Consider the following 22,055-nt stretch of genomic DNA (forward strand, 5'->3'; position numbering starts at 1 on the left):
CAAGTAGAAGTTGTGTGGAACTATGAAAAAAATAAGCAAAATATACAAACTGAGTAGTCCATGCGCAACATAGGCAACATCAAGGATAGTACGAGCTTAGGAGCGCCGTGGTCCCGTGGTTGGCGTGAGCAGCAGGAACGTATCCATCGAGTGAAAAGTTTAATTTTTTATTTTCATACAATTATTATCTGTCCGTCTGTCCATCCGATGCGAGGTAAACTGCGCCGTAGTATCGGGCAAGGTAGAAGAATCTTTTTACCCATTCGCCAAGTGTATAAGTTAGGTGGGTCGACAACATATTACTGTCATGTGACGCACATGGCGTCACCAGTGTCGTATAGAATATGTCAGACGTGTTTTCCTGTGGAGGAATCGGTTGACCTATGACCTTGCAATCAAATGTTTTCGGTTCCCATTGGAGAGGCACGTCCTTTCTTCTACTAACCGTACGGTTTTGCGGTGCGGTCGCATAACACAGACACAGATCATAACTTTGCGAAAATAAAGAAAGTAAATTTTTCGCTCGAGGGAAGACTTTAACCAAGGACCTCTCGTTCCGCAGCTGCTCACGCTAACCTCGGGACCACGGCGCTCCTGAGCTCGTACTCTTCTTGATGTTGCCTATGTTGCACATGGTCTACTCAGTTTGTATATTTTGCTTATTTTTTCATAATTCCACAGAACTTCCTCCTGTTTTCTCGATTGATCTGTGTTCAGTTTTTCAAGGCCTATCCACTATGCCAACTTATAACTAAATCTGAGGGGGGTTCGATGGGGAGGTTCCCTTGTGAGCAACTACCATGCCAGCTGTTGCATGGTCTTCAAAATTATCACTAATCTTCTGAATTTTTCCCAACTTACGGAAAACAGCGAATATAGACACTTAGAAGTAACAATCGGATTTGGCTTACAAAAAAGATGAGAGGTCGATGAAATATGAGGGTTGTCCATAAAGTAAGTTCCACTCGGTCGCTAAATGGAAATCACAGTGAAAATCAGAAACATTTTATTGGCAAGAGTTAGCTACATTTTTCAGATATTTCTCTACATAGTCACCACTCCGACGTAGACCTTTGTCGGAGCGTTATACCAAATTTCCAACACCATCGTCATAGAAGGCAGCCGCCTATGCTTTCCGATAATTCTCTACGCTGGTCTACAGAGGATAGCCTGCTCCCAAGTGTTGTCTTCGTATCCAACGTTTCATGTGAACAGAGATTATACTCAGGACGAGCCAATTAGGGTGTGTTGTGGGTGATCGAACACTTCCCATCGAAAAGGCTGCAGGAGCATCTTCACTGCCCCTGCAGATTGCGGCTGAGAATTGCCGTGAAGAAGGAAGTGCGTGGCAGTTGTGTTAGGTGGGCTGCATTCATTAAGGCGAAGCCTCTCAGCGGACCCTCCTACTTGGCTGGAGACATCGTTGTTCTAGGAACCTTTACTCGCTCACAGTGCGCTCACAACTGAAAAGAGCGTCTTGATGTGATCGACGGTTATACTAGACACTACGCAAGATATCTGTGCAAAGCTTCATCGGCTTTTCACTGTGGTGTCCATTTCGCGACCGATTGGAACTTACTTTCTGGAGAACCCTCGTATATAGGGTGTTTAAAAAAATGTGTCACATTTTCCTAGAGGTGTTGGTCAAAACTAACAGTAAAGCTCCTGTAATGACATATCTGGAAACCAAAATCTGCTGAGATGTGGGCCAGTCTCTCTTGTCGTTCTCATCTGTCTGTTACGTAGAAGTAGACACTATAGGCAGTGCTGCATGTAGTTCTCACACATCCTGATACAACCTTCAGTCCTTCTTCGCAGTGAATCTCGCACTCTTCTGAAAAGACCTAGCTCCATTAGAATTCCGTTACATGCATTTTTTACACACTGCTGTAACGTCTGCACGTGGGGTGGGCATGCAACAGTGCCTTTAAATGTCCCCATAGCCAGAAATCCAACGGATTCAAGACTGGTGAACGAGGAGCCTACGCTACCGGGCCCACTTGACCAGTCCATCTTCCATGAAATCCCCTCGTGAATAAACCACAATCGTTGCCTTTTTACAAGGGTTACGTTCGCTAATAGTGGTGGTAATTTATCCCACAGGAGTCGGCGATACACAGTACCTGTTAATCTGTTCGATAAAGTTTATGCTCCTATGAGTCTCTCACCGACAACTCTTACTCATATATTGATACCGAATCGATCCTGATGTCTCACCTCCATGATTACTCGAGCGGTTGTATCTGTCCGCACGTGCATATTGAGATAATTTACTGTGATGTGTTCACCCCCAAATACTACACATCACTCGTTACAAGTAAACTGCCCCAGATCTCAAGAAGTACAAAATTAGACATTTACTTACGTAAATTTTTCTTCTAGGTTTGATCATTACTACTTCCTGTATGCACATGTGACATTTTTTAAACACCCTGTATGGACAACGTACAGTAGTGAGCGAAAATATTATGTCCACTGCCCACCGCATGGTTGAATGCCTCTTGGTGGTGTTGGAGGCACGTGCCGCAGTAAGGGAAAAATGTAAGCAGAAGAGAGACGAACAGGCAGTCATTATAGAGAAGAAACTGGCCGCAAATGCAGAAGTCCACTGATATAAGCGGTTTTGACAAAGGGCACATGTTGTGGCACTGCGGTTGGACACGAGAATCTCTGAAATTGTGAAGCTGGTCACCTGCTGGTGTACTACTGTCGTTAGCACCTATGAAAAGTGGTTGAAGAACGGTGAAATAATGAATATGGCGTATGGTATTGGACGACCACATCTCATCACAAAACGGAGATGTCGGTGAACCCCCCCCCCCCCCCCCCCCCCCCACTACGTAATCCAGTATAGGCAGCGACCCGTGGCAGATCTGATGACAGAGTGCAAAGCTGGTGCAGGCACAAGAGCTTCGGAGCTCACCGTTCAAAGGCCATTGTTGAACATGGAGCTCCACGTCACACGATCCCTACGTGTTTACCAAACGACATCATCAGTTATGACTGCAGTGAGCACAGCATCACTAAGTTTTCAACGTATCAATAGGAATAGGTCGTCTGTTGAACGAATCGCATTTCTTGTTACACCAGGTAGATAGTCGATATGCAACAGGATTTTGGAACATATATTGTGTTCAAACATTATGAATTACCTCGAAGAAAGCTGTTTATTGACACACAGTCAAAATGGGTTTAGAAAACATCGTTCCTGTGAAACACAACTAGCTCTTTATTCACATGAAGTGATGAGTGCTATTGACAAGGGATTTCAGATCGATTCCGTATTTCTGGATTTCCGGAAATCTTTTGACACTGTACCACACAAGCAGCTTGTAGTGAAATTGCGTGATTGTGGAATATCGTCTCAGTTATGTTACTGGATTTGTGATTTCCTGTCAGAGAGGTCACAGTTCGTAGTAATTGACGGAAAGTCATCGAGTAAAACAGAAGTGATTTCTGGCGTTCCCCAAGGTAGTGTTATAGGCCCTTTGCTGTTTCTTATCTATATAAACGATTTGGGAGACAATCTGAGCAGCCGTCTTCGGTTGTTTGCAGATGACGCTGTAGTTTATCGACTAATAAAGTCATCAGAAGATCAAAACAAATTGCAAAATGATTTAGAAAAGATATCCGAATGGTGCGAAAATTGGCAGTTGACCCTAAATAACGAAAAGTGTGAAGTCATCCACATGATTGCTAAAAGGAATTCCTTAAACTTCAGTTACACGATAAATCAGTCTAATCGAAAAGCCGTAAATTCAACTAAATACCTAGGTATTACAATTACGAATAACTTAAATTGGAAGGAACAAGTAGAAAATGTTGTGGGGGAAGGCTAACCAAAGACTGTGTATTATTGGCAGAACACTTAGAAAATGTAACAGATCTACTAAAGAGACTGCCTACCCTACGCTTGTCCGTCCTCTTTTAGAATACTGCTGCGTGGTGTGGGATCGTTACCAGATAGGATTGACGGACTGCATCGAAAAAGTTCAAAGAAGGGCAGCACGTTCTGTATTATCGCGAAATATGGGAGAGAGTGTCACAGAACTGATACAGGATTTGGGCTGGACATCATTAAAAGAAAGGCGTTTTTCGTTGATACGGAATATTCTCACGAAATTCCAATCACCAACTTTCTCCTCCGAATGCGAAAATATTTTGTTGACACTGATCTACATGGGGAGAAACAATCACCACGATAAAATAAGGGAAATCAGAGCTCGTAAAGAAAGATATAGGTGTTCGCTCTTTCCGCGCGCTATACGAGATCGGAATAATAGAGCATTGTGAAGGTGGTTCCATGAAACGTATGCCAGGCACTTAAATGTGATTTTCAGAGTGACCATGTAGATGTAGATGATTGGGTCCTTACACGCCGTCATCCAGGTGAATGGCTGCACGAAACATGCACCACACCACAGATGCTGGCCGGCGAGGGCAGAATCATGCTATAGAGTACAGTGAGTTGGGCTTCCATGGTATCTGTGGTGGTAATCGAAGGCATCATGACAGCAGTGAACCACATGAGTATTACTGCGGACCACCTGCATCTCTTCATGCTTGAAGTCCGCCTTACGGCAATGACATCTTCCAGCAGGATAACTAGCCGTGTTGCGGTGCCAGAGTTTACTATCTGATTCAGCGTATCGCAGAATCGATGCTGACTCCACAAAAAGTGTTGAGAGAAAGACCAACAGCCTCCTGAAGAGAAGTGGCTTGTCGCAGGACACTATCAAGAGTCTTAACACCTTTAGTGCTTTCCCCCTAGGTTATATGGCCTTCCGAAGGTTCACAAGGAAGGGGGTCCCTTTCCGTCCTATAGTGAGTAATATCGGCGTTCCGACATATCGTGTAGCCAAGCATCTTGCTTCTCTGTTGAGTCCACAAGTAGGTCGGTGTGAACATCATATCAGGAACTCAGACGATTTTTTTACGTCGTTTGGAGGGACTGCGGTTGAATGACTCTGATATTTTAGTGAGTTTTGATGTGGCCTCTCTCTTCACTCGTGTTCCTCTGTCTGATTCGTTGCGGTTAATTGAGGCTAGGTTTGGTGCTGAATTAACCAATCTCTTTCGCCATGTGTTGACTTCCACTTACTTTTTTTTCAATGACCAGTATTACGAGCTGGCAGATGGAGTTGCGATGGGTAGTCCGTTGTCTTCTGTGATTGCCAATTTGTTTGTGGAAGACTTCGAGGAACGTGCATTGGAGTCGGCGCCTTTGAAACCCACCTGTTTCTTGAGATATGTTGATGATACCTTTGTTGTTTGGCCTCATGGTAAGGAGTATTTGAATGCCTTTCTAGGACATCTGAACTCGATCCACCCGAACATTCGTTTTACTATGGAGGGGGAAGAGGATGGTTGCCTTCCCTTTCGTGACGTGTTGGTTAGGAGGAAGGATGATGGATCATTGGGACATGCAGTGCACAGGAAACGTACTCACACAGACTTGTACTTACAGGCTAATAGTTGTCACCATCCGGCTCAGCGTGAATGGGTACTTGTACCTTGGTACACAGGGCACATGTCGTTTCTGGCGCTGAGACTTTGCCAGCTGAGCTGTCCCATCTTGAAGTTACATTTCATCAAAATGGTTATAGTGATAGAGAGATTGAACGTGCGTTGCGCTATCGACCAACTGTACATCGGGTGTCTGATGATAATTCTGAGTCGACACCTAAGTCTACTGCCTTTTTGCCTTACGTAGGAAACACTTCCAACAAGATCGGTCGTATTTTACGGAAATACGATGTGAAATGTGTTTTCCGACCTCCATCTAAAATTAGAGTGCTTTTGAGTTCTGTTAAGGATGATCTTGGTATGCGTAAGGCGCGTGTATATCGCATTCCTTGTAGCTGCGGCGTGGCATATATTGGTCAAACTATCAGGACCGTGGACGGCCGATGTACTGAGCATAAACGACACACACGGTTACAGCAGCCAAGTAGACCCGCTATTGCCGAACATTGCTTGGATACTGATCACCCCATGTTATATAATAACACCGAGATATTGGCATGCACTTCCAGCTATTGGGACAGTGTTATTAAGGAGACAGTTGAGATTACATTAGCGAGCAACCTCGTTAACAGGGATGGAGGTTTTTGTTTAAACTCTGTTTGGAATCCGGCTCTCTTCCTTGTCAAAAAACAGAGGGGCAGAGTCAATGCTACCTCACCTGCGAGTTCGTAGTCTCACTATCGACATCTCTGACTTTGGTCATCTTTGGTGGCACTAGTGTTCAGTGTGTGTGTTATCTTTCCTGCATCAGTCCGAGAACCGAAGTTTAAAATTTGCATGTACGTCGCCTGTCCGTTGCAGTTTGCCTTGAAAATGGCGGGGTGTTCTACCGCCGAAATATCGGCGTTCGCTCAAAGTGTTACCTGGCTGATTTCCTGGAAGTTATTTGAACGCCAAAGTCGTTCTATAGTGTTTGACGGGAATTATAATGAACTCACATTGATGTCTTTGCCAACAGATGTGCCTGATCTGTACCCAACAGAAATGATGTCGGGTGCCAGCTGCGTGCCCGTTAACACCATCCCATAATTTGTGGGAATTGCTTGACCTGTGTATAGACATCTGGTGCTACACACTTCTGCCAAGCAGAATCTCTATTGTAATGTGTTTGAAACGTGGAACAACACGTTATTAAACAGGTGGTCATAATCTTTTTGCTAGATTTCAGCTTGGCGGCTAATGGAAGATTAGTGTTTTACACCACTAAAGCCTTGCAATACGAATATCGTGATGTGACAGTAAGGTAGGCATGTGAGGTGCCAGAGTGGAGATGAGCTTACCTTGGTTAGAAGCACAGGAACGGTGAGCAGAGGCGCCAGCAGCCAAATGGCGAGCACTGCGCGTCGGCAGTTGTGCAGCGTGCAGTAGGAGCGCGACTTCATCGGGAACACGATCACCAGGAACCTGCGCACGCCCGCGGTAGCGTTACACATCTGCACTTCTGAGAGTTGCCTGGGGCTCTCGTTTGGAACACGCATTGAAGAAGTACGACTAAGGATTAATAGCTCGTCGCTGGTGAGGTCATCAGAGAGGAACAAAAACTCGGATTGGGAAAGGTCAGGGAGGAAAATCGGCCTTATCCTTTCCAAAGGAACTACTCCAGCATTTGCCTTCAGCAGCTGAGGCAAACCACAAAAATACTCTGGAATAGTCTATCATAAAATTACACTCATGTTCAGAAAAAATAGAACAACTTGAACGACAAGAGCTGGGACGTTCATATTCGCAGGACATGTACATTAGTATGTTCTGCAGAAATGATTAGCATTGCAGTCACCTCGGTTCAGCATGCGTCCTGCTGCTTAGTAGGCACAGGGTCCGCCATGGCCACTGATAACTTGTTCCATGCCTCTGCAGCTCGTGATCTAGTAGCTAGGGTTGCTGGCGTTGGATCACGAGGTCTGGGGTTCGATTCCCGGCCGGGTCGGGGGTTTTCTCCACCCTGGGACTGAGTGTTCGTGCTATCCTCATCATTTCATCATTCGGGGAAGTTGTGCGACAGAACAGTGAAAAGATTGGAAATTTGTACGGACACTGTTAACTACGCAGTTGAGCGCCCCACAAGCCAATCATCATCATCATTGTTCCATGCGCGATGGCATCGACGAGTGTAGGGTGCGAATGGCGACCCGTGGTATAGCCATCTATGCTGCATTCACCTGGTTCAGAAGTTCATCTGTGGTGGTTGGCATTGCGTCACAGCACTGCACCTGTCGTTTTACCATATCCCACACATTGGCGACAAGTGGGGTGATCTGGCGGGCCAAAGTTAAAGGTTGACATCTTGTGACACCAAGAAGGTATGTACTCGTACAGCAACGAGCAGTTGTGCATTGTCTTGCTTAAAAATGGCATCTGGGGTGCTGTGCAGAAAGGGTATGACTACGGTCCGTAGGATGTCATTAACGTACGTCACACTGGTCACAGTGCCGTGGACACGCACGAACTGTGATTTGTGGTTGTATCCAAGAGCACCCCCCACCATAAGGCTCTGAGTTGGCGCTGTATGTCTTGTGCGAATGCGGTCACTATGATGCCGCTCTCCCTGTCTGTGGCGAACCAAAATGCGCCCATCATTTTCAAACAAACAGAACGTGGGTTAGTCCGAAAACAGCACCTGATGCCATTCCTGTCCCCAGCGACGTCGTTCCATACACCATACGCCATTGTCGTCTAGCTTGTTTCTGCACATTCGTCACAGGTACACGGAGAAGTGGACGACATGCATGTAACCCGTGCTGTAATAAACGGCGACGGACTGACACCCATGAAGTGAACGGTGTGTTCCACTGTTCCACTGTTACGCCAGATCCAGAACGGTTCAAATGGCTCTAAGCACTATGGGACTTAACATCTGAGGTCATCAGTCCCCTAGACTTAGAACTGCTTAAACCTAACTAACCTAAGGGTATCACACACAACCATGCCCGAGGCAGGATTCGAACCTGCGACCGTAGCAGCAGTGCGGTTCCGGACGGAAGCGCCTAGAGCCGCTCGGTCACAGCGGCCGGCGCGCCAGATCCGACGAGGACGCAGATCTGTTCTGCAATGCAATTCGGATGAGGTGTCGATCGTCTTGCGGGGGAGCGTGGGAGGGGGGGGAGGGGGAGATGGTTTGGGTGGTGCGACATGACTCCTCTTGTTGTGTTCTATGGCCTTCCATGAACCATTCTGGACACACCCGTTGCACTGCCGAAACACTTCATCCCACACAAGCAGCAGTTTCCCGGGTGGATCCATCACGTTCTCTCATGACAATAATGCGCCCTGTTTCAAACTCACTGATTTGACGGTACGATTCGCGCATGCGTCTGCGAGGCACTCTGCGCATCTGCTCAAGTCACTCTGATCAATTAGGTTCGGTAATTTATAGCGACAACGAGAGCCGCAGGCACATTTTACCGGTAGGTGGTGTTGCGCCGCGATATAGATGTTGGCCTTGAACCCGCGGGCCGACGTGGCTCAAATGCTAATCTTTCTGCAGACCATACTAATGTACATGTCCTGTGAATATGAACGTCCTCTCTTTAGTCTTTCAAGGTGTTCTGGTTTTTCTATCTGAAGGTGAGTGTACTTGCAGGAGGCGGTATGGTAATATTCTTAATGTGGCGTCAACAAAAATAAAGTAAAAAACACCTTGTGTCACTGTTGTCAAACATAAAATGCTTTAATACTATTAAATAATCTTAGCACAATGTCTACACTCATGTTACATGCTGCTATGTTTAGTGCACGCTGTACGCACTCCACATAGCAGCGTGGAACCTGAATACAGACTGCTTTAATACATTTTACTTTTGACAACAGTGACATAAATTGGGTCTTTATTTTCTTTTTATTGATGGAATGGTAAAAATAATACCATAAAAGTTGCAGAAAATAATTTTGTGTTGTCTGATGATCATCTTTTCGATCCAGCCTTGTGGCGGTTACAGGTTTATTTTATCAGTAGCGCTTGGTGGTTCATAACTATGCCTTTCTTCAAATATTCACAAGTTATGGAGAACTGATTGTACAAAATCTCGCAATTTAGCGCAATTCAGCAACTTAACATTACATAGGGGTTTCAAGTATAATGTTATTTTCATATTAAATACAAATTAGACATAGTAACACTGGACAAACACAATTGCCGTAAGGAGCTAGACATAATAACTCAAATAGTAAAAAATAATGGATACCAAGAATCTGTAGTTACAAAACTGAATAAGAAAATCTAGAAAGACATGAACACAAAAAAATCTGAACCAGAAGTAAAGCATAACACAACACAAATCCAGTGACACACAACGCTCACCAAAACATGCACACCAACAGCACCGCTACTCACAACAAGGACACGACACAAGCTCAGAATACAAGCTGGTACACACCTACATATGAAAACAAACTGGTACACGAAGTTGGCAACATACTTAAGAAACAAATGAACAAAACTAACCTACCAAAGTAATAGCTCAATACAGACGTGTTTAAAGAAGAAAAATGACACTGCATATATAAAAAAATTCTGGTATTTACCAACTTCAGGATGACAGCTGTGATGTCACTTACTTATAAAATATTAGCAGAACATTTGAAATAATTTTTGAAGAACATAAAAGAGCATGGAAATACCACACCAGCTTTCAACATTTGCAGAACACCTCCGACAAGAAAACCACCACCCTTTCACAACAGAAAAATATATTAAAACAATAAGATTCTGTAACAAGAAACATCTCTTAACACTATAAGAAAGCTGTTAAATTCAAACTTCAGTCACAGAAAAGAAACACATAATAAACGACAAGACAAACATTAGCAACCAAACGTTATTTAATGTAATAAAACATTTAGTAGATAAACAGCAACCTCCTAGCCACCACAGAAATAATATTACAGACATAAACACAAACACACGCACACACTCGCGCACACTCACACAAGTTAGGACATAACACACCGCCCCCTAATGCTTATTTAAAAGTAGTAGTGCGTATACTCTTCCACAATTACCAAAATAAAACAAAAGACGATCGCATCCAGCATCGTCAAAACAAAGTAAATGAAAAGGAAAACATATTTCACGTCAGTGAAATGTAGTTTATAAAAATCGAACACACATGTGTAGAAGAATATTAGGAATGAAGTAAGAAACAAGAAAACCTTGAGAAATAATAAAAATGTAAGACTTTATTAGTAGTAATTTAAAACATGAGAACTGTTAACGATCGTGGCAAACAGATTTGTAAGAAAAACCATATTGTTACAGTGGCAACCGAAGATGCTTTAAAACAAACCGAAACGCGTATGACCAAATAGGACTCATATTATTGTCACAAAAGACGGTTTGTTACCTATGTTACTTGTACAACTGTGACTGCGGAAAAGAGGCAGAAAAACGAAGAAGACAGCTGTTTTGCTCACTGGTGAAGCGTGTGAATAGTTTCCTTCGGCATGATTTACCAACAGGAGACTAAACATCTTCAGTCACATAAGGGGGCATGCACTGATGTCGATACTATATGTTCCTTTCTTTCACGGTACGCTCTGTAATTGAAGGTTATTCTCATTTAACTGCAGCGGTTTTAAAGAAACGCAGTTTGAGGTGGCAGTACTAAATAAACGAACTAGGACACATGTAAATTTGCTGTTTATTGTCGTAAGCTATGATCAACAGCTGCAATAATATTCCTGAATGGCTGTAAAAGAAACCTAATTTCACAACCAGTTCCAGTTCTACAATCTGACTACCATAGTCGCCAATTGTGTAGAACGCGAGTGTGTTTGATTTATGTTTTTAATTTCCATAGTAATCACAAAAAATTACACATTTTTTACTCTTCCTTGCCGGATTCTGTAAGAATTAACATTCCATATATGAAAGATTTCCTCCGGTTTTAAACTTCGGTCTGACATCAATTTCACGCTTCTTATTCGACCTCCACTCATTGCGACATCTTTAGTGTTGTTTATAACTTCTGAATATTTTTAGGCGAGAACAGATGTAACCGTTCCTTGTTTCTGAAATGTGGTTGCAGTGGATTATCTTCGCTGTTCTGTGCATTGTCACCTTGTTCAAAACGTTCTAGATGATATTACACGTTGACGTAATGGTATATTTCATCAGGAATAACACCAGGCTTTTATCTTTTACAAATATACCTGATGATAGTCTCGCTTAACTGCTTAGGATATCATGAAATTTAGTGAAGTATAATAATTTATTTAAGAAATGTCATCTCCGAAGAGCAGGAAACATCGTGATTTTCTTTCCTCACATTCATTTCCTTCTACGCCAGTACTTCAGAGTTATTGACGTATGAAATTTAACGACAAACCTTTAAAAAAGAGATATTCGTTATTAAAAAAAAATTCAGCTTTCGAATAACTTAGAATTTTTTTTTCTTAGGCATAAAGCACTCGCAGCAAATTAATACTATATCCGAAGATGAAATGACAATTATAGCTAACCATACTGAATCCCATTTCAAGCCGCTGTTGCTACGTTTAATAATAATTATTATTATGCAGTAATTGCCTAGTGGCAGGTCCATGTCTTCGTACGGAGAATTTCTGATTCCACTGTTCCCTGTCTTCAGCTTCTTCCTTCAGTCTGTTGTATCTTCTTCCATCTTTCAAGTTGTCCAGATGTTGACTTCTTCTTCTTCCTCGTCCTGCGTTTCCTCTGAGTTTCCCTTCGATGGCATCATGTATGAGTCCCTCGTGTGTAAGTACATGTCGAATCCAGTTGGTCTTTCTCTGAAGAATTGTAGGTAAAATACTTCTCTTCTCTCCTACTCTTCGCAGTACATCGTCATTTCTATGCGATCTGTCCACTTGATCTTTTCCATTCTCCTCCAGCACCACAGCTCTCTAAGTATTTTTTCTCCATCTTTCTCATGGTCCATGTCTCTGCTCCATACAGTGCAATGGTCCAAATGTAGCACTTTATGCCGCGCGGGATTAGCAGAGCGGTCTCAGGCGCTGCAGTCATGGACTGTGCCGCTGGTTCCAGCGAAGGTTCGAGTCCTCCCTCGGGCTTGGGTGTGTGTGTTTGTCCTTAGTATAATTTAGGTTAAGTAGTGTGTAAGTTTAGGGACTAATTACCTTAGCAGTTAAGTCCCATAAGATTTCACTCACATTTGAACATTTTTTTTTTTTTTGTAGCACTTTATCAGTTTTTTCCTCAATGCCAAACTCAAGTTGCTGGTCAGCAGAGTCCTCTTCTTGTTGAAAGCAGCTTTGGCCATGGCGATTCTTGCTTGGATTTCGTTGGTGCAGTCGGCATCCTTTGTGATAAAACTTCCCAGGTACTTGAACTGATTCACATTTTCCGGTTCCCGATTGTCAACAGTTATCTTCAAGTGTTTCTCACGTTTTGATATGCGCATCACTTTTCATTTTTCAATGTTGATTTCCATTCCGTATATATCCTATGTTTAGAAATAAATTGCACTGACGAGCCAAAACATTACGACTATCTACTTAACAGCATGTTAGTCCAACTCTGGAACGCGTCACAGTTGCAGTTCTTTGTGGCCGAGTTCCACATGTTCTTGGTAGGCTTCCGGAGGTATGTGGCATCAGATGAGTACTCACAGGTCACGCAATTCCTGTGAATTACGAGCCTGTGGTTTGTGGACGTGAATACGGCGCCTAATGGCGTCCCACATGTGTTCCATCGGGTTCCGATCGGGTGAATTTGGTGGCCAGGACATCACCACGAGCTTACTACCATTCTCCCCAAATCTGTAAGACGATTCCGGCCTTGAGACACGAACGGCTATCCTCCTCGAAGACATCACCGCCTTCGGGGAAGACATCAAACATAAACGGATTCGGGTGGTCCGCAATAACGTTCACATAGTAAACAGTTGCCTTGGTGCCTTCGATTACTACGACAAATCTCGTGAAAGCCCAGATAAATGTCCCCCATAGCACAATACTGCTCCCACCGGCCTGCGTCCGTGGCTCGGCGCATGTTTCGAGTAACTGTTCGCAGAATGATGGTGTATCTAGACGCGACTATCGACCTCACTTAACAAGAAACGTGATTCATACGATCAGGCCACACGTTTCCATCGATTCACGACCCAATCTCGATGGTCCTGTGTCCACTGCAATCGTTATTGACGATGTCGTTGGGTAAACATGGGATCTCGTAAGGGGCGACTGTTGTGAGGTAACGGGCTGAGTTGTGGCGCCCTGGAAATATTCTAAGTTCAGAGTTGGCGGCCACCGCTCGGGCCGCTCGGCAACGCGCGGCCCGTTAGCAAGCGCGTCATGGCACATAACGGCCGGACCACGTGGTCCATCGAGCACGTGGCTGGGAATTCCTTGGTGATCCTGTGTCGATGAAAGAGACTTGTACGCCGGCAGAGCCAAAGATGGCAGACTTTGTGAGACCATAATGGCAGACATTTCACAGTTCATATAGAAATTAATAGTGGGCAGAGGAATCATGATGCCTCAAAAAGAAACATGTACATTACCATTATTTGCACGACGATTCTGATGGTGTAATCAGATTTTCAATCTCTTTATTAGTTTATAGTTTAGTATCTGACTGTAAATTATACAAGTAACACCCAGAAACTTCCCACGCCCGGGTTCCCGGGTTCGATTCCCGGCGGGGTCAGGGATTTTCTCTGCCTCGTGACGGCTGGGTGTTGTGTGATGTCCTTAGGTTAGTTAGGTTTAAGTAGTTCTACGTTCTAGGGGACTGATGACCATAGATGTTAAGTCCCATAGTGCTCAGAGCCATTTGAACCATTTGAACACCCAGAAACGAATTTCCAAAATCTAAAGGGTTCACCCGATTTCGTCGATCGACGTGTCTTTAGAAAGCCTGTCCTACTACAGAGAGCGGTCAAACCGTCGACCCTACGTTCTGTGATGAGGCAATGTTGTCCAAAAGCTTGACGAATACTCTTGGCTTCGCTGCCTTTCAATCACTTTCCGTAGATGCTCACGACAGTAACACACGAACAGCTGACCATCTTCGCCGTTTGAGAGATTATCGTTTCCAGGCGTCGGGCCACAACAATCTGTTCATTCTCAAAGTCGCTTATGTCAGTGGATTTCTCCATTTGCAGCTCGTATCGTCTCTAGAATAATTCTCCATTCGTTCCTGCTCCTCTTTTTACTTAACATGCTGCGTCACATCGCCCAACTCACCAGGCGGCATGCAATATCGTGGTAGGCTGTGGTCGTAATATTTTAACAATTCAGCGTGCGATGGCAACAGGGAGTTGCAGTCTGAAACAGACTACAAAAAGGGGGACTGCTGCTTGTCATTGCCTAGCTGTGTGGCGTAGGAGAGGAACACGTGATTGCTATCATATCTCCTTCTCACAGTAGCGTTAGTAGATCAATTACTCTTAGCGAAGTTTTCATTTTCCAAGTACGTTAATGTTTCCTTACGCTCTTTTACATAAGCAACAATGCTTGGTATCACAACAAATGGTTAAAGCGAAATTTGGACTTTACAGAGCACTGGAAATAAAAGTCGCAACTTGCAGAGTGAAAAGCTCCACATACGTATAATAGTAACAAAGGAGCTGAAATAAAGCCAGAAATACGATATAAGATTTATGCAGAAATTTCTTATCCGTTACGTTTAGTAATACTTGTTAATAATAGACGGCTATGAATGAAAACAGAGTCAGAAAAAATTTGGCGACTGCACATTGACAAACAAAAGTTCATTGTATTCCTCCAAAATTACAGCCAAGGTTGCAGTCTTCCTGCCGATAACTAGACTGCTGCCTTATCTTACAGCTCTTGCAGTTGTATTCGCAGCTAAAGCAAATCTGTCTGCAAACTGCAAAAGCAACGTCGTTCACAGTCTATAATATTAAGTGGTGGAGACGTGTAAGTCACGTCACCAGGGCTTAATAACTATACAGAAATTATTTGAGCTACGTGTACATTAATTTTGTTATCGATTGTGCTGCTGAGACGTTAGCTGCGAAACTTTGTCTTAGTCAGTTTTGGAGCCGTCCCTGTACCCTGCCGTATTTCCATTAACGTTGTGGTCATGGTGAACACTTCCTGAAATCTCGAGTGTTTCGAAAGCAACATGTTTTTCACTACACTGATCGCCACCGTATGCTAATACCAAGATTTTTTTCAATCAAAGTTTTAACATGTTTAGTTTCCAAATAAAACTCATATACTCCATCCACAGACCCTGGTGGAACCATCGTTACCGACTGACCATTGTGTCGAACCCTGCTGGTGTCGTTATTGGATACGGTAAGGGGGAGCTCTTCTGGCTATTGTCAGTTTCCATGGTCGGGTTAGAGTAACTGAAATATGAAGCCTATTATTATTATTACTTCAAGTGGTAGCATCATGAATAGAATCATTTTAGTGGGCAAAGTGGAGACTTCCAGGCATGAATTTATTGACCTGTTTGCCACGTGTTATGGGTATAAGTGCAGATATTTTTGTATGTCGTACCTTAATACATATACGCATGTCAGTGAGATGCGTCAGAGTCTTCACACAAACACGTCACAAACTTTATGACCTAATGTTTTCTGCATGGTCGTAAGTGCACCACAATGTGGACTACACTTGTTGGTATAGAATAACTGTTTTGCATGCATTTGTCCACACTTCAACACCTGACCTGCTGCACAGAAGAAAATAAGCATTAATGCCTTGATATTGACACACATACATGGAAGTACCAACCAACCAAAAGTGTGTGATTTGTTATAGCTACAATCGTTAGTCTGCAAATGATGTAAATACTGATGTAATATTATTCAGTACACTGTCCTCAGGCACCAATAGAAATATCTGCACCTGTACTTGTTACACTCTATATATAAAACAAAGTGCATGGACAGGATCTCTTCATAAACCCCTGGATGTATTTCAACCAAATTTGGCAAAGAAATGGCAGGTCTCACGATTATCAGCACTATGTGGCTTATAAACTCCTAGCTCCAATAGGAGTGGAGATATGGGCATATTTTTCCCAGCCCCTGGCATAAGGGCTGCCCTGCACAACTTGCATGTTGTGTGGCAACAATTTCAGCCTGCCAAATCAACCTGCTTTGCAAGGCAGCCTGCATGTCAGGGGTAATAAGTAGTTTTCCGTTCTCCCTCATGTAAACTGCCCTGGGTGACAGGTGTGTTGTGTGGGGATAGTGTCGGCCTCCTTTATTGACCTGTTTTGCATGGTGGCCTGCAGGTCAGGGGCTAATAAATGTTTTAAAGTCCCTGACATGTAGCTTGCTATGCATGACATGCATGTTGTGGGAGTAGAACTGGCCTTATCGAACTGTAGAGCGTGGGCTACATGTGCTGATGAGCATGAATGGAATCAGGTTGTTATGGATAGGGGAGTAGATGGACAGAGCGTAGTGGAGGAGGAAATGGACAGAGAGAGGGGAGGAAGGGGAGATGCATGAGGCAGGTGGAAGGTGGAAGGTGTAGAGGCGTAGTGGGCAGTTGGAAAAGGAAGAGGGGGATGTAGAGATGGAAAGAGAGAGGGTGAGGAGGACATCATCAAAGGGAGGGGAGGAAGAAATGTCAGTGAGAAAGGTTGGAAGAAATGAACAAAGAGGAGGGGAGAAGGAGATGAACGGACAGAGATATTGGGAAGGAGGTGAGAGACAGGTAGAGGTGGGAGGATGAGGTGGACAGAGGTAGGAAGTGGTAGACACAGAGAGGGGAAGACGAGGCATGTTCAATATATGTGTCGAATGCATGCACTAGCGAAATCGTGGTGAAAAGATTATTTATCCGACAAGGCAGGACAGATCGAAGGAACAAAGAGGTGAGTTTAGCGACCTGAAACCATTTTCTGAAGACGACATGTGAAGGGATACAATTGGAGAGGAAAATACTGCGTAATATCTCTGCTGAAACACCACTTGGGAATGACAAGGTATCACATGTTCTGAAATAGTGTCATACATTAATTTATTTATGCTTATGAGGTTGTGAACGTAATGTCAAACGAGATATTGTTTTGTCGGCAAAATATCGCCTCTATTAATAAAAAACTTTGGAATCAGTAATAACTGTCAAAATTAGAATAAGACAGTAGGAAAAAATATGAACGTGGTAACGGAACAGGGAGTCTGCGTAAGTCCTCGTCGAAATAGAAGCGGAACGAATCTAAGGCTCGGCGAACGGTGTTAGCCATGTTATGTCTCTGCTAATCGCCATCCCAGGCCTTCCATCTACAGATGAGGAGAGTGTAGCAAGTAGCTGGAGCCTGTCAGGTGAGAAACTACTTTTGCACTCGTTTTCCTTACCATTGAACTGCTCTGCACTTAGTTACACATCTCAGTCATCCAAACGGCCTCACAGTACCACAAAATATGCTAACCGACCACTGAGCAGACAGAGCGTACGATCCACCAGACAGTATAGCACCTAACCGACAAGCATAAACTCTGCAACCTCCTGAGAGCACCATGCACACGGAGGAGAGAAGGCTTGAACTTAAAGAAAGTCTACAAGTACTTTGTTTCGCTTACACGAAATATCCACCCTAAAGATAACACAATTAAACTGTATAAGGAGTCGATCAATAGGCATATAATTTAATAGGCTTCTGGTCGATGTAGAAGCGGGTGTACTCTGTCTCCAAGAACAATATATGGGTGACTGAAAAATTTCAGGGCTCCAAAGACATTGCATGACAGTTACAGTGGCCAAAGACGCAAAGACTGCTATAGTGATAACAAACACGACTTTCACCGTAACAAAGGTTACACAGCTGTATTCAGAGCACATAGACACAACTGAAATCACTCGCGGTCGCGATACAGAGGTTATGACATAGATGTACGCACAGTACTCTTACAACATTGAACCTTTTGCAGATCTAATCACAGATGTTGCTCAATTTTATGTAGTTAGAAGATTACTTATACTCGCAGACATTAACGCCCGATCTACGCTGTGGTATGCTGTAGAACAGATACTAGAGGATAAATAATAGCTGCCATCATAAATGAGTGCAACCTCTTTGTATTAAACAAGGCAGGACAGGCACTAACATTTTGTGGTGACGCTAGAGGCGTCAGTGATGTAAGCATATCACTAGCAAACAAAAACTCACTAGCTAACATAAAAAATGGGAAGTACTTGACAAAGCAACACACGGTGACCACAATGCCATAATCATTCACGCTGACACATACATGAACACGCACACTGCGACCTCACAACATCAGCGATTACTTCTACGTAAACCCAATTGAAAACACATGTTTTAACAGACTTACTCCAAAGAGTGCAGTCAGCAGCCATTCCACAAGCGAACGCCTGACGGAAACAAACTGCCATGGTCTACAGAGCTGACAAGACTACGGAAAGACTCACGTGACAAAAGAAGATAATACCAAAGAGTTAAGACAGCACAAGCCAGAATTGAACCGTATCGTGACGAGAAACAAAAATACAAAAAGAATTAAATAGAACAAGACGAGACCGTTGGGACAAGTTTGTTAAAATACAACGACAAAATAGCATATATGGGAAGCAGTTTAAGTTACAGACAGAACGAATTAGGACGCCAACAGTTCTGTCAACATTAAAACGGGCAGACTGTACAATGACAAGGCACGGTCGATACCTGGCAGAGTATCTGATGAGCAAGCTCCTCCCTGATGACGAGCAAACACACGACCATTAACACTATATAGGTCTATGTGACCAAGTGAACAGTTTTTACTCAAATGACGGGATTACCATCAGTTTCACCCATGAAGAGGTAGAGGTAGCGCTTGCGATAACTAGGCTTAAAAACAGAAAGGTGTCCGACTCGGATGGAATACGTTCGGAAACACTAAAAAATACTGTCCCATGGACTACCCCCTTTTTAACGGACATGCTAAATGGTTTGTTATCGCAAGGAAGAGTCTCTGCTCTTTGGAAAACAGCCAACGTGGTCATTATTAAGAAATCAGAGAAGAGGGATCCAACTGATCCCAAAACATACAGGTCAATCTGCCTCCTAAACACATTAGTAACGGTACATGGGTGGCTCCTCTGCAGTCGACTACAGTCACACAGGCAACTTTATGGGTTAATTCCACAGTGGTATGGTTTTAGGGCAAAGATCAGTCGACGATGCAGTCAACCTTGCTTTTGAAGTAATATACAGGTCAAACGATAAATACGAGGGTTGTCCAAAAAGTTAGTTCCGATCGGTCGTGAAATGGACACCACAGCGAAAACCCGATGAAGCTTTCCTCAGGTGTGTTGGGTGGTATCTCTAGTATGACCGTCGATCGCCTCAAGACGCTCTTTTCAGTTGTGAGCGCACTGTGAGCGAGTAAAGGTGCCTAGAACAACGATGTCTCACGCCAAGTAGGGGGGGCCGCTGAGAGGCTTCGCCTTAATGAATGCAGCCCACCTAACACAACTGCCACGCACATCCTTCTTCATGGCAATTCTCAGCCGCGCTCTGCAGGGGCAGTGAAGACGCTCCTGCAGTCGTTTCGATGGGAAGTGTTCGATCACCCACAACACAGCCCTAATTGGCTCGTCCTGAGTATCGTCTCTGTTCACATGAAACGCTGGATACGAAGACAACACTTGAGCGCAAGCTACGCGCTATAGACCAGCATAGAGAATTATCAGAAAGCACAGGCGGCTGCCTTCTATGACGATGGTGTTGGAAATTTGGTATAACGCTACGACAAACGTCTAAGTAGGAGCGGCGACTGTGTAGAGAAGTATCTGGAAAGTGTAGCTAAGTCTTGCAAATAAAATGTTTCTGATTTTCACTGTGGTTTCCATTTAGCGACCGATCGGAACTTACTTTCTGGACAACTCTCGTATTGAGTTGCAATTTTAGTCGGCATCGCAGGTGCTTTAGATAAAATTTGGTGACCTGAGTTGTTCGCTTTGTTGAGGGAGATGCAACTACCAGCTGTCCTGTATAACAGCTTAATAGATGACTGCAAAAATAAGACAGCAGAGTGGGAAGTAGGACACCAGAAAGTAGTCAAGAAAATGTCTACCGAGCCACACCCAAACAACTTGAATGCGGCTGACAGGGCAAACGGAGTAATCACTTACGTGGATGACTTATTAGTCGTATCAGCGAACTTATGAGTACATTTAGAAAACAAAACTACACAATTTCTCGTAAGCATAAGTAACTCACAATAACGGCAAACAGAACAGTATGTCTATTACTCAAAGGGCCATTAAAACGGAACACAATTATTGAACTGGATGACATTAACATCAAGAAGAAAAAAGCAACACGACATCTCGGAATACATATTGACGAACGACTTATTTTCAATGTAGATATCAGACTGACAATTGATAAAGCGACAAAAGTGATGCACGATCTTGCAAGGCTAAACACCACACATTACAGACTACATTCAGGACGCTACGAACGTTTTACAAAACTGTCTTTGAAACCGTAGCATACTGTGCAGCAAATGCATGGGTGTACCGCCTGTGTCTAGTGACCTATAGAAAACATAGTGAGTCGAGGACAGAGCAGCATACTGCTCAGAATCTCGAGCGATTTTGGCACCACACCAGCAGGAGCTTTGTGTGTGGTTCTGCGGACTTTGTCCAATGACGTCACTATCAGCCAGAGAGCAGAGGCATACTGGCTTACGACGGCCAGACGCGTAATGCCTAAAATACATAAATATGGTGATTATAAGAAATGCAGACATAGCACGTGATATGTCACGTTTCTAAACTGCGCTTTAAACATGATACCTAAACAGTGTAAAGGGTAATGACTAACGTAAACAATGAGGCAAGCATTGCATATAAAGAATGCGCTATAAGGAGAGGCGAGGCTCGAATTTTAAGTTCCGAGGCTCCCCTGCCAGCTATGGCATCGGTTAAGGAAAACAGACCATGCTCACAAACATACAACATAACAGCACACATGCAACATGCAGATTTGAGTCTAGATACAGTAACACAAAACAGTGCAATGAATATGCCCTATATAGTAACTTAAAATATGTAACAAGTAGTACTAATTCACAGAGAATAGAAACAAATACACACATAATATCTCATGATGTATTTCATTTAGTAATACACTGCACAAAAAGGTACCACTTTTTCGAAGCCCTGTAACTGTCCGCCAATGTGACGGATGAATTTCATGTGGGGTGTAAGGTGGATTTATGATATATTAGCACCAAATTTCACCACGATTCTGCCCAACACCACATGATGAGAAAATCGTCACACCACCTCTCATCCACATTTTACCTCTTCTTTTGACGCCTCTGCGAGGGACGTCAGAACCGCGACGCCCAGCGTTGACATCAGGGTTTTCTTATGGGAGTCTGGAACCGTCCTGCTGCTACGGTCGCAGGTTCTAATCCTGCCACGGGCATGGATGTGTGTGATGTCCTTAGGTTAGTTAAGTTTAAGTATTTCTAAGTGTAGGAGACTGATGACCTCAGCAGTTAAGTCCCATAGTGCTTAGAGCCATTTGAACCATTTTCTGATGGGTGGCTGAGGAAAACTTTTCAGACATACCGTCGCTGAGAATCGACACAAAAGCCCTCAGGAGA

At 43.7% G+C, this 22,055-nt stretch overlaps 1 protein-coding gene across 1 annotated transcript in view; it reads right to left on the reverse strand.

Moving 5' to 3' along the window:
• LOC124556327 (galanin receptor 2a-like) overlaps positions 1-22,055 on the reverse strand; it is a 147,319-nt gene that overhangs the window by 114,340 nt on the left and 10,924 nt on the right. The window contains exon 2 of the mRNA XM_047130298.1: positions 6,807-6,930. Coding sequence (XP_046986254.1) covers positions 6,807-6,930 — 124 coding nt within the window. The remainder of the gene's footprint in view (positions 1-6,806; positions 6,931-22,055) is intronic.

The sequence above is a fragment of the Schistocerca americana genome, chromosome X, assembly GCF_021461395.2.
Source record: "Schistocerca americana isolate TAMUIC-IGC-003095 chromosome X, iqSchAmer2.1, whole genome shotgun sequence".
NCBI classification, from domain to species: Eukaryota; Metazoa; Arthropoda; class Insecta; order Orthoptera; family Acrididae; genus Schistocerca; species Schistocerca americana.